Here is a 13,829-nt window from a genome sequence, read left to right as displayed (position 1 = left end):
ATTTCTGGTTAAACTGTAATCCACAAGGCAGCTAATTCAATCCACACAAATGATTCATAGAACAGATCAGGTCACCCATCCATGTGCAAACTGTATAAAAATAAATATGAATAATTCAAGTGAAGGTTTGTACTTGTAAAGTGCCTTTGGAGGCCTTATAGCAAGACACTCTCTAAAGTCAAGCTTATTTCTAAAGCTCCTAAAGTGCAGCGATGTGTTTGAGGTGACCTCTGAAATGATTTTGGGATCTCATGGCAACTCTTTAGGCAGCTTAAATGTGTCTCTCTGTCACCTTTTGTAAGTGTGTGTGTCTTTGTGATGGACTTGCACCCAGCCTTAAGCCCTATATTTTCAAAAACCTTTGTCAAAAACTAACTAAAATTGGCCTTTAATAACCTTAATTTAGTTCTGTTTATGAGTTCACTTTTCTAAAAGTTAATTATGCATTAGGGTCAGCTAAACAATTTTGGCTGACTAAGCTACCGACAGCAGCACCACTACAATAGCTTAAAATTATTGCCAGCTTGCTTAGCATAAAACCTTTCTTGTAATTTTAGATTTTCTTTTTTTATTTTAATAATGTATATTTGACACTATACTATATATATATATATATAGTCATGCGTGTGCTCATGAGAGACAGCTTTGTCACTTTGTCTCTTGTCTCTTTGTTTTAAGAGCTTTGGTGACAATAACTACTTGTGGTTGCTGCTATGTTCTAATACCATTCTTCTCCTACCTCTGCAGAATTGAAGATGATTGACAGCCACTCCATCGCTGATTTCACTTCCTCTGTCTGTGCACCTGGCCCCGCCCCTTCCTGCCACATGGCCATATAACGCGGGATCTGGCCATCCTACTTCCAGTTATGTCCTGATCTTGCATCTGAGAAGACATCTTCACAATTATTGTGTGATTCTTTTTTTTTTTTTTGTTTGTTTTTCAAAACTTTCAGTTAATCGGGGTCACCAAGGACATACCCCAACTCTTATTGTTGTTTATCTCTTCCTTTTCTATATTTAAAGGAGAGACCAGGGTTTGTTGTCTGGGTCCTCTGTGTGTTCAGTTTGCATGTTCTCCTCGTGTCTGTGTGGGTTTCCTCTGGGTGCTCCAGTTTCCTCCCACAGTAGAAGACTTGCAGGTTAGGCGGACTGGTAGCGTTAAATTGGTCCTTGTGTGTGTGTGTGTATCCCTGTAAAGGACTTGCACCCAGCCTTGAGCCCTATATTTTCTATGATAGACTTCAGACCCTGTGACGCTACTCTAAATTAAGGGGGCTTAGAAAATAGTATGCTGGGGTATGTAAATGGTGCTTTATTAGCCTTTTAACTATGTCTAGAGTGTGGACTGCACACACACAAAATTCACAGTACCTCGCTTTGCAGCTCGTAGCTCTTCTTTGCCCACTGCAGCTTCATGTCATCAGGCAGGGAGGTGTACTGGTGAAGTATATGTTTGTAGTCCTGGTCGCTGACTAAAGATTGAACTTTCTTTGCGTGTACAAAATCGATCATATCCATAGGAAGGTAAAACTGGGATCTTGTTTTCTCTGATTCTTGCTTGTACTTAATCTGCATCAAATCAATGTCAAATTATTTACATTATTGGATTTTTTTAAGTATTATTCACATTATTAAATATTAATCCTTGATACTCACATCACTTTGCAGCTTCCCGGCTTGGACAGAGTGAGCCATCTTCATATCATCTTCCAAGCTCTTTAGACCAATCATGTGTCCTTTTGTTTTTTCAAAGGCTTCTTTATACTTGTACTACATTTTAAAAAATTACAATTAATAAAACATCTTGATGATTTGTTTTACTCAATTTTTCTGTTAAATAATATATCCTACTGTTGGTTTAGTATCCTTGTGTTGCTAAAATCCAAAATTGGAATATTTCATAATTTTCAGCAGGTATAAACAGATAAAGTGCAATGACTGAATGTCTTCCTTTTTTTTTTGCTTACATGCTTCATAAGAATGCAGTGATCCCCCACCTATCGCTGGTTACGTTCCAGGCCCATCAGGTGAAAATCCGCGATATAGAAAGACCATGTTAATAAAATTTCTTTTTATAGTTTAAGCATTAAAATAACCCTCACACATGCTTTAAACACATGTACACTTATTAAAACACACTTTGTAAACACATATGATATGTGGATGTTGGGCTAAGGATATGAGTAACATCTCTCTATTACAAAAAAAAAACCTTGGCAGAGAGACCAGGGAGACAAGACTTGATCTTCTCAGAAGACAATTTGATGTCCTGCAAAATACATTTTAACGTCATGCAAGACAAGGCAGTGAGACAGAAGGACAGCTGCTGTACAGGCTTTTAAATGATCGAAATGCAGCGCGACAAGCAGAACACGCATCTTGACAGAAGCAGCACAAAGCCAGTAGCTGATCTGTCCGCTTCTCCTTAACATGCGTTCAGCTCCCCCCTTCACAACACGAGCGGGAGAGACGCAAATTGGCAGGAGCGTAGCGCACCTCCAGGGGGGTTGAGCGAAGCGATCGAGACCAGATCATCTCGGAAAGACACTTTGATGACACGCAAGACTAGACATTACAACCTTAGGAAGCAAAACCCATGAGACGGTGACATTTGCATGTCACACCCTACTTACAAACAATTTAAAACTTGTTCACAGACATCTAACCTAGCAGTTGTTGGAATGCATTTGGCAGACACGCTTCAGGTGCTCCCAGCTCTTAAAACAACGACAAGCAAAACACGCAGCTGCAGCAAGCCAGCAGATGATCCGAGCGCATCTCCTTAGTGTGCGTTTAAAAACAGAACGCTAGCAGCAGAGACGCTAAGTGACAAAAGGACAGTTGCTGTACAGGCTTTTAAGTGATTGACGCAAAGCAAAACAAGCACAACACACAGCTGGCCAGCAACAGCAGCGGCGGCAGCAAGACAGCAGCTGAACCGATCACATCTCTTTACCACGCGTTCAGACCCCCCCTTCACAACATAAGCGGCGTTATAAGTCCCGCGAGAAAGAGATTTTATCATGCCCAGGCAGGAAATAAAAGACAAATATTGTTTTTACAAAAGTTTTAAAGTAAAAATGAAAATAATGCATATGTAACAATTCCCATGAAAATAACAATCTCTTTAAATTGTTTATCTGGTAACCCAAACCCGCGGGTGGGCGAGCAAAGTGAGCAGGAGCCCCCTAGTAATAATAATGATAATAATAAATGTCCGATGTAGCGGGGGTGTGATAGCTGATTATAGTATATGCCTGTAGAATCTGTGTGCTGATAGTTTTACTTTTATGGTAAGGCAAAAACATAGACTTATTCATTAGGCAGACCTGACCTACTGACCTTCATCATTCAAACAATTGACACAAAGTGATTTGATTACATTTTATTTTAGTTCACTTGGATCAATAACTTTAATTTCTATGTGTTTCTACTGTCCCTCGCCACTGTAGCTGTGATGGTTTATTTGCATTCTAATGCAGATGGTTATATTGTTACTGACTGGCTTAGACTTTCATAAAGCCATGCATGTAGTTCTAAAAAAAACATGAATCTTGAAATGTGGCATCACTCACATCTTCAATGAAATTATAAACCCTGGATTGTGTGCTGGTTGACACGATGGAAGCACAAGAAGGTAGATGCCAAAAGAAGGAGAATTGTGTGAAGGTATCAGTGGAATCTTATCAGAAACCACTCATATGAAATCATTTTCTAATTAACAATAAAAAATTTTACACAAAATAAGTAATCCTGTGAAATTTGCAGATAACTCCAAAATTGGAAATGAATACTGCATTGTGGATGTAGCAAAGCAAATCACAAAGAATTTAAAAGCATTCACAAAGGTGCTTTAGTTTGAATTAGAAGGTGACAACAATTTGTGTGAGAGCTGGAAATTTAGCTCATTGTATTTGAGTAGCATGCAATAGCAAAATATCTCCTAAGGAGCAAATCACAGTGGGGAGGATATCAGGAAGAACACAAGGAAGGAATTAACAATTCTTCAAAGGGAATGGAAGTTAAACTTACATCGCTGATAATTGCACCCGATGTTTTGGCTGACTGGAATGGAATGGCATCGAGCTTCAGTGTGTACCCAGCATCTCGAAGCTTTTTCCAAGATTCCTTATAACGCGTCTGTAAGTAAAGTACAGGTGGAGATGTGTTTCATACCAGTAGCAAATTTAGAAACTTAATTATTTTATCTTTTTTCCCCCAAATCACTTCTCCCACTCCAAGTGAGATTCAGATATTTGGGGCCTGTTATGCACCAGAAACTGCCATAGGCGATCCTGATGCATACTAATTCATTAGCTGTTTTAAAACCTTAGCAAAATAAAAATAATATAATTTGATGAATCAGACTCTTAGCATTTAAGATGAGGCCTTCATTTATTTTTAAGACATATCCAACTTTCTCTTTTTCATGACATGAAGAGTCTTTTTAAACAGTAAAAGTAACATAAGGATTTGACAGACTGCAGTTTGTCATTTTAAAATAACATAATGTTTGCACAGTGCATCATCCCTCTGTCTTCTGAACCAAACCTTCTCACTTTACTGTACATTTGCCTCTTTAGCAAAAGGGTCCATGTCAGCATTTCAAGCAGTAACAAACTCCATATTGAACGATGTGAATGCAAGTCCGGAAAAAGAATGAGCACTGACTTTAAATAAATCTAATAACAAGCGATAACAAGAGAAAAAACAGGAAATGCAAGGAAAGCACAAGGTTTCAGGAAGTGACAGCGTAACTAAATAAATGGAGTAGGTAGAACATAAATCAAGCTGTTTGTGATGTCTTTTAAAAAATGTGGAGTTAGATGTTTGAATATATTCTTGTTTGTCGTGATGACATGTTGCATGCCATGCAAGAATTCCTTTGTATTCTATAAATGTGGAAATACTACTACTATTACTACAACATGTAAACTATTCGCAGATAGCGTACTGATATTTAAATTCTAAGAGATAATGCTAAGAACCGAGTCGCAGTCCTTTCACATTGGTTGTGGTTTTGGTTCTAATTTACAGTTATAATTATTCCAATCATTCAGCTAAATAATATATTCAGGCAGTAAAATATAACATATATAAATAAAATACATATTTATATTATAATTAAATACAAATATAATGATATATTTACTTAGCTGAAGCTTATATCCAAAGAAACTTTATCAAAAGGCAGTGCTAGTGGAGTTCCACGCCAAACCGGAAGTCTAACTTATTGCTGGCAATGTGAACCAAGCACTGACTACGGTTGCACAGCGGTGAATGAGCTCATACCAGCAGATCCAGTACCCCATACTCCCAAAGCATCCCCCACAAGGCACCCAAAGGGACACGGTCATATTACTTTTCCAAGTCCATAAAACACATAAACCCTCAGGAATTCTTGTGAGACTAAAGAGTCAGGTCAGTGATTCGGGATTAAACCCACATTGTTCCCCCTAATTCCAAGGATCAACCAATAGAGGGATCTTCCTTTCTAGCACCCTGACATAGACATTCCCAGGCAGGCCAAGTCGTGTGAAGGTGTTTAGGGCTCATCCAAATGGGGAGAGATCTTAGGGCAGACCTAGGACACGCTGGAGACATATTGCTCTGGTTGGGCTGGGAACGACTCCGTTTTCATTCAGGGAAGCTTCATGAGGTGGGAGAAAAAGGGGACATCTGGGCAAGTTTGTTTAGACTGCTGCCACCACAACCCACACCAGATAAGCAGTAGAAAATGGATGGATGGACTTTATCACAAGTATAGTCAAACTGCTTGTACATTTCTTTATTGAAGCACTGGCAGGTTGTCTTAGGGTCTCCGAGTGACGTATGCAAGTGACTCAGGGTCAGATGGCAGTGGGGATTGGATAACAACAGGGTCACACTGTCCATATTTTTAATTTTATATGGGGATTCAGACTGAATACAGTGTTGAATGAAATAAAATAAAAAACTACCAAAATAGTCTGGTGCACATTTCAGCAAATGTCAAACATTTGTAGCTATGACACACAACAAAGATACCTGCCTTTAATCAAGAAGGTATACAGAATCACTTGACATACAGCACAACAGGGCATTCAGAACACATTCTTGTTAAAAAACAGCTCAGTGAGCTTCAACAAGTTTCTGTGACCTGAATAAAAATGACAGGGTAGAACCATACTGTACCTCACTGATATGGTCTGCGTTGAGTTTTGCTTGTACGTGCTCCGGCAGATCACTTACTGCTGTATAACGGTGCTTGGTGTTTTCTCCTTTCTCTTTGTATATCCTCTGAAACAAAAGGCTCATGGGTCAGTACACCTAAACACACATACGTCCATATGCAGTATTTTAAGCAGTCACACGTTGAGAGGAGCAGAGCTTATGTTGCACTGTCACTGTTTTCCAATAACTGCATAATCTCCAGGACTGCCATTACACTCTTGAGTGGACAAAACCTTTAAAGATCTAATTGCCTACTCTATGTGAGGGTAACAATATAAAATTATAAATTTAACATTCATACATTATATTTAGAACAGAACTCTGAAATGGTGATGTCAGTGCTTGGGTTAAATATTTATCTATTTTAATTTATTTTCTGGTTTCAAAATCTTAATTTTTGTTGCAATCCATTTTTATAGTAACATTCAGATGTTACACTGTAACACTGCATACTGTAAATTATATTATTTACTATACATACCTTTTTATGTTACTACTGAATTAAAACTCACAAATGTAAATTGAAAATAATGATTGAAAACACTGTGATAAAGCCGTGATTATTACACAAGTAAGTGGTGATTTCTAAACTTCAAAACAAAAATAATACTAAAACTAAGCACAGGGAATATGATGAAGTAAGCAAGTAAGTGAATGTATAGAATGAACAGGATAATATTAATTAGAACAATGTGAAGTTGCAAATGTATAATTAATTGCACATTAATAAGCTTTTCATTTTGTAAGAAATGAAGTTACAGTCTATGAACAAAGGTAAGGCAGAAATCTCACATCGACAGCCTGCTTGTAGCTGATTTTGGCTTGCAGCATCTCTGGGGTGTCTTGAACGCTGGTGTACTTCAGAGCGTACGGGTGCTGACGGTATTTGTTCTGTAAGGTAAAGAGACAGTAGAAGGTTACACAGGAACACCAGCTAATAAATACGCTGCATAGATTACATTTATTAGTTGCAATCAATGTATGCCATATTTACAGACTTTTTTTTATTAGAATTATTTTAATGCCTTCAATTAAATACAGTATGTTATATGTACTATATCATTTATTCTATTCTATCTACCTTTCAAATGATAAAGTAAATGTAAATAAATATCACATAGATATTAAACCGCTCTAATACTATCCTAAAGCAAAAAGTCACATTTTTTCAAAATTGCCATCCATCCATCTGTTTTTCTAAACCTGGTTATACAGGGCAGGCAAACCCATCAAATATTGGGTGCAAGGCAGAAGTAAGACCAATTCAGCATCACCAGTCCTCCTAACCTGCATTTCTTGTGCCTGCAGGAAGAAAACAAGGACACCAAAAGGAAACCCACACAGACACCAGGAGAACATGCACACATGCATATATATATATATAAAATGCTCCCAAAAATTAAAGGAACACTTTAAAGAAACACATTAGATACATCAGATCTCAATATGAAGTTGGATATCTATACAAATAACGACAGGGCAATGTCTTAGGAACAAAAGGATGCTAAGTCTTTTAATGGAAATAAAAGTTTTCTGCCTACAGAGGGCTCAATTGTGTAGACACCCTAAAATCAGAGGGAAATGAAGATGTGGCAGGCTAGTCCATTTTTTCAAAAACTTAATTTCTGCTACTCAAAATGCTTTTCAGTATCTTGTGTGGCCCCCACGAGCTTGTATGCATGCTTGACAACGTCGGGGCATGCTCCTAATGAGACGACGGATGGTGTCTTGTGGCATTTCCTCTCAGATCTGTATGAGGGCATCCCTGAGCTGTTGTACAGTCTGAGGAGCAACCTGGCACCGCCTAATGGACCGAAACATAATGTCCCACAGATGTTCTATTGGGTTTAAGTCAGGGGATCGTGAAGGCCATTCAGTTGTTTCAATTCCTTCATCCTCCAGGTACTGCCTGCATACTCTTGCCACATGAGGCCGGGCATTGTCGTGCATTAGGAGGAAACCAGGACCTACTGCACCAGCGTAGGGTCTGACAATGGGTTCAAGGATTTCATCTCGATACCTTATGGCAGTCAGAGCACCATTTCCTACGCAGTAGATGTCTGTGCGTCCCTCCATGGATATGCCTCCCCAGACCATCACTGACCCACCACCAAACCTGTCATGTTGAACGACGTTGCAGGCAGCATATCGTTCTCCTTGTCTTCTCCAGACTCTTTCACGTCTATCACAGCTGCTCAGGGTGAACCTGCTCTCGTCTGTAAAAAGTACAGGGTGCCAGTGGCGGACTTGCCAATTCTGGTGTTCTTGAGCAAATGCCAGTCGAGCTCCATGGTGCTGGGCAGTGAGCACAGGGCCCACTACAGGACGTCGGGCCCTCAGGCCATCTTCATGAAGTCTGTTCCTGATTGTTTGGGTAGAGACATTCACACCAGTGGCCCTCTGGAGGTCATTCTGTAGGGCATGAGCAGTGCTCAGCCTGTTCCGCCTTGCACAAAGGAGCAGGTATCGGTCCTGCTGATGGGTTGAGGACCTTCTACGGCCCTGTCCAGCTCTCCGAGAATAACAGCCAGTCTCCTGAAATCTCCTCCATGTTCTGGAGATTGTGCTGGGAGACACATTAAACCTTCTTGCTGCAGCACGTGTGGATGTGCCATCCTGGAGAAGTTGGACAACCTGTGCAACTTCTGTAGGGTTAAGGAATCGCCTCATACTGCCAGTAGAGATGATTACTCAAGCCAAAACTAGCATGAGTGGAAAACCAGCCAAAAAAGATCAAGAGGGAGAAACTTGAAATGACCTCCACATGTAAAACCAGTCCTGTTTTGAGGGTTTTCTAATTGTTGCCACTTTAGTGCACCTGTCGTTAAGTCCATGAACACCAATACAGCTGAAAGTGATTAACAATGACCTCAGCTGCTTAACCAACCAGAAAATTATCAGACATGTTTAATTGATTTCATGCCAGGCCCAATAAAAGAAGTGTTCCTTTAATTTTTGTGAGCAGTGTATATATATGTATATATATATGTGTGTGTGTGTCAAAGGATGTGATTATTCTTCAAGTCTGCTAAAAAGAGTGCAGGTAAGGATTGCAGGAATAAAAATGAGAAGGTCATGTTTCTATCTGCAACTTTTATAATACAGATGTTACAAACCTAAGAGGATTTGAACTTACAGAAAATGGCACATCTCCCTGCCCACAGAAAGATGTAAAACATGTGCTCACATCTACAGTACAGACCGTATAGTTATACCAAATTGCCGACTTGAACATCACATAAAGGGATCATTTTCCTGCAGATCATCTAATGTCGTCTACCTAATTCTCTGCATGAAATGTCCTGACACTGCACTCTATGTGGGAGAAACTGGACAAACACTCCGCCAGAGAATGAATTTACACAGATTCCACATTAAACGTGGCAACACAGATGTTCCTGTAGCGGCCCACTTCAACAGCCATGGACACTGTGAGGGGGACTTTAAAGTCACAGTGCTTATGGGCAACTTCAAAACACAGCAAGAGAGAAAAGAATGGGAAGTTAAATTCATGTTAAAATTTAATACATTACAACATGGCGTGAATAGAGACAAGAGTTTTATGGCCAGATATGAGGACTGTTTGCATCTCTCAGACTGACACAGATAACCAGTCAACAGGCCCATATTGTTTTGAAAAACTCATCACAAACGTCTCTCTCTTGATAAATTAATTTTAGGCTGAATTAACCTATTAATTTTTTACATTTAAGATTTTTCATTTAAAGATTTACCATTGTTGTTTTTTGTCCTAGTGTGTGGATATAAACACAGGGAACTTCAGTTTCTGTATTACATCTTGCCTGAAGAAGGAGCCTGAGTTGCCTCGAAAGCTTGCATATTGTAATCTTTTTAGTTAGCCAATAAAAGGTGTCATTTTGCTTGGCTTTTCTCTACAAACCTAAGAGGAGAAAACTAGGGGGCTCCATGTGCTGCTCTGCCAAATGCCATTTCCCAATGCTGACTCCATTCACTGGGCAACGAGGGAGACTTCTTTGCTGTTGAAGTCAGTGCAAAAGACCATGCTAGCAAAAATCTGGCACATCTACCAACTAGCTTTCCACAACACCACATTTCCAGTTAATGGGATTCCAGCCTTTGGGACCCCAATCTTCCTTACTTCTCTTTGCTTAATTTTACCCTATATATATATCCACAAAGAAAGTAAATGAATCAAGTGTCTTAAAATAGCATTTTATCCCCAAGCTCTCGATTCCTATCAGGAATCATCATCAGATGACTTGCTGGAATCCAAGGCAATATATACCGGTAGCAAATAAGCAGGTGAGGGTAGGTGGATGTTAGTGAAATGATGAGGTGGGGTTCGGAGGTCATCAAGTTTTATTTGTGTATGTTCTTCTTTTCAAGCCTGCATATGTTGGATTCATGTTCAAATGTCTGTCAATGGTGTTTTCATTGGATAGCCACGTTTCAGCCAGTTCTTTGGCACTTTTAGCATTAGCCTTGAATTTCACTTGCACTGAGTCCCATTTAACTGTGTGTCCAGTCGAATTTATATGTGTGTAAATCAGAGACTGTGGGTCGTTTCTTCTGACCACACAGTGATGTTCCTGTATACGTGTGGCAAGTGTTTTTGATTTCTGTCCCACGTATACAGCTGAGCATGAACCACATGGTAAGCTGTAAACCACGTTCTGGGTTTCTTCTGCCAATTTCTTGCTTTTAGCATTAAAAGGGACTGCGCATAGAGTGTTAATAGGCTTGTGATTTACTTTGATGCCTGCTCAGGAACCTTCTGATACCCCGTGATGATAAGGAAGTGTGTGCCAGGTGAGATAGGGGGGCAGGCCTCTCCTGCCTGATGAATGTCTTTGGGTAGCTGTTTGATGTGAACAATTGGTAAAGATATAGCTTTTCATTCTTTTAGTCTCCTTAGGATTACAATGGGTGTGATCTCTTCTGAATAGTATCTTAACACAGCTCCGTTTATGCGATGATGGGTGATTGTTAGCAAAATGTAATATTTTGTCTGCATAATATTCCTTATGATCAACACCTTTAATCAAGGCGGCGCCATCACCTCTTTCAATGGATATGTCCAGGAAATTGATGTGTTGGTTTATTTCTTTTTACATGGTAAACTGGATCACAAGGAATATTGCGTTGATGTGGTTATGGAAATCATTCAGCTGGTCACTTTTTAATATGACGTATGTGTCGTCAATGTAGCATATTCAGAGTTTCGGTGTGTACTGAGTTAGAGCCACACTTTCAAATCGCTGAATTGCCAGTTCAACTAAGAGTCCTGATAATGGAGATTCCATTGGCATGCCTTCATTATATACTGTATACTGTATGCATATACTGTATATATATATATATATATATATATATATATATATATATATATATATATATATATATATATGTGTGTATGTGTATGTGTATGTGTGTGTGTGTGTGGTGTATGTGCATGTGCCCATATTTATATACAAGTACATATATACATATACTGTATGTCTGCACATCTACTCTCTATATATAAAATCCTAAGCCTAAAAGTGCAACGATTTTGTGCAACGATTTTATGTGATGTTTTTTATGTTACTTTTTTTGTCATGCTTTAAATTGGGCTCATTTTAAAACCTACATATATATGTTTGGTATCATTCTTTTCAGAATTTATCAAACTTTAATGTGATGTTGTTAGATTTTCAGATTCTTATTCCGTTTTTAAATTATAAACTAAAAAATATCAAGAACTCATGTCCTACGAGACGAGACTTTGTGCCAAAAGATTTAACCACTCCTGGAGTGGGAAATAAAAGATAAAGAGTAGGACAGCTGCTGTACAGGCTTTTAAATGTTCGTAGCACCTTGAAGAGATGCAGATCACGTAGCACGGCAGCAGCAGCAGCTGATCGAGGAAAGAGGAGATAAAAAGAAAAAAAACTGTATCTGGTTCCCATTGTATCACCGTTTAAGAGGGGGTTTCGAAGGAGCGACCGCATCTCCTTGGGGTGCATTCAGCCCCCCTCTTCACAAAGCGAGCGGCAGAGATATGAAGTGGCTGGCGAATAGCACAAGCTGGAGGGGTTGGAGAACGAAGCGAGCAAGGGGCGAACCCCCTAATATAATAATATTATTGATATATCCCAAAGATCTATTTAAGTATGCACAGTACCTTGTATATTCCAAGGCTTATTAAAAAAAGATAAAAACAATGTTGTTGTTGCCAAATTCAGGAATACCAGTATATCTTACTGGAAGCATGATGTATAATCCAGGAGTATGAACTCCCAATCAGTAATGATTTGAAAGTAAAATGAAGTAAAAAGTAAATAACAACCAGAATACTTAATGAAAGACTGTTCTTACTCCAACAAGACAGTGAGCCAGTTTGTCCCCAAATTTATATTTAATTATATGACTCATTACTCACAATAAACTCACAAGTCTAGGAGCTCTATGGCATTAACTTGTTCATTGTTAATTAAATGCTTCTATTATGTTAAAGCAGTATGAACTGCATCACCCTAATTTGTAAATAAAAATAATTTCTTACCATTACAATGGTGTTTGGAGCAAGTGCTGCAGTCGCCACTTACCTCGCTAACTAGTGTTCCAGCCTTCTTTGCTTGTTCCACATCTAAAGACCCTGCCACCATCCAGCCAACTCCCTTCATCCAGTTCAAATCCGACTTGTATTGATTCTATCAATAAATAATAGTAATAATGTTTAAGAAATGACTTTAACATATTTTCCAATAAAGGTTCAGATTTCCTCTAAGTAAAAATAAAGATACTGTAACAAGTTTTGGGAAATAAATAGTTTTTTTCAGTCTTTCATCAAGTCAGCAGTTAACTGGTTTTTAAGCTCAAAAGTCAAAGACATCACTGCATACAACTCCGAAAGGAAATACAAGGGAATTCTGAGACTTTGTGAAGCTGGTGTAAAGTCGGAGGTTGTATTCAGAGTTGTTCATATTATACTATTGTGCCTAGCCAGTAAGTCAAGTGATGTCAAGTTTATTGCTATGTGTATTTAGTGCAATGAAATTGCTATTTCCATACCTCCTCAGACAGTTGACAAAAATATAAGAACATTAAAGAACTAAAATTGAAAAATAAATAAAGAAAAATTATACTTAACATGCAACAATTATAAACTATATGTGTGTGCAAATATTATATATTTATATATACTGCTTGTTTTGTTACAATATTTGAATTCTTATGATTGACTTTTCAGCAGCCTTACAACTTGTGGGTGCAAAGTGTCACTGAATCTACTGGTCCAAGTGCCAATGTCCCCATGGCGTTTACCAAAAGGAATGAGTAATAAAAGTGTCTGGTGTAGGATGGCTGAGTTATTCAGCCATTATGTTTACCTTTCTATGACAGTGAGTGTTATTTTACGTCTTAAATAGAAGGCTACTGGGTGCCAATAATGTTTCTGTGCTGAGCAGGTGCTGTACCAGGATGTTATACTGCCATCGAGGAAGGAGAAATGCGGGCTGCCCTCTTACATAAGAGAAAGTAGAGGTGTTGTTCATCTCAATCACCAGCACCTTGATTTATCAACATTAAGTGTGCGATTATTGTTCTGGGACCACTAAGTCAGCAGGCAGACCTCTTTCTGTAAGCTGTCCC

At 38.8% G+C, this 13,829-nt stretch overlaps 1 protein-coding gene across 3 annotated transcripts in view; it reads right to left on the bottom strand.

Annotated features, from left to right (window-relative positions):
• LOC120543135 (nebulin-related anchoring protein) overlaps nucleotides 1-13,829 on the bottom strand; it is a 113,520-nt gene that overhangs the window by 37,548 nt on the left and 62,143 nt on the right. For all 3 annotated transcript variants that reach the window (XM_039776033.1, XM_039776021.1, XM_039776025.1), the window contains 6 exons: nucleotides 12,785-12,889; nucleotides 7,008-7,106; nucleotides 6,177-6,281; nucleotides 4,035-4,142; nucleotides 1,659-1,772; nucleotides 1,374-1,571 (listed from right to left, as the gene is read on the bottom strand). In XM_039776033.1, coding sequence (XP_039631967.1) covers nucleotides 1,374-1,571; nucleotides 1,659-1,772; nucleotides 4,035-4,142; nucleotides 6,177-6,281; nucleotides 7,008-7,106; nucleotides 12,785-12,889 — 729 coding nt within the window. The remainder of the gene's footprint in view (nucleotides 1-1,373; nucleotides 1,572-1,658; nucleotides 1,773-4,034; nucleotides 4,143-6,176; nucleotides 6,282-7,007; nucleotides 7,107-12,784; nucleotides 12,890-13,829) is intronic.

The sequence above is a fragment of the Polypterus senegalus genome, chromosome 1, assembly GCF_016835505.1.
Source record: "Polypterus senegalus isolate Bchr_013 chromosome 1, ASM1683550v1, whole genome shotgun sequence".
NCBI lineage: Eukaryota > Metazoa > Chordata > Cladistia > Polypteriformes > Polypteridae > Polypterus > Polypterus senegalus.
Note: the sequence above shows the minus strand (reverse complement) of the source record. Positions and strands in the feature narration are given on the sequence as shown.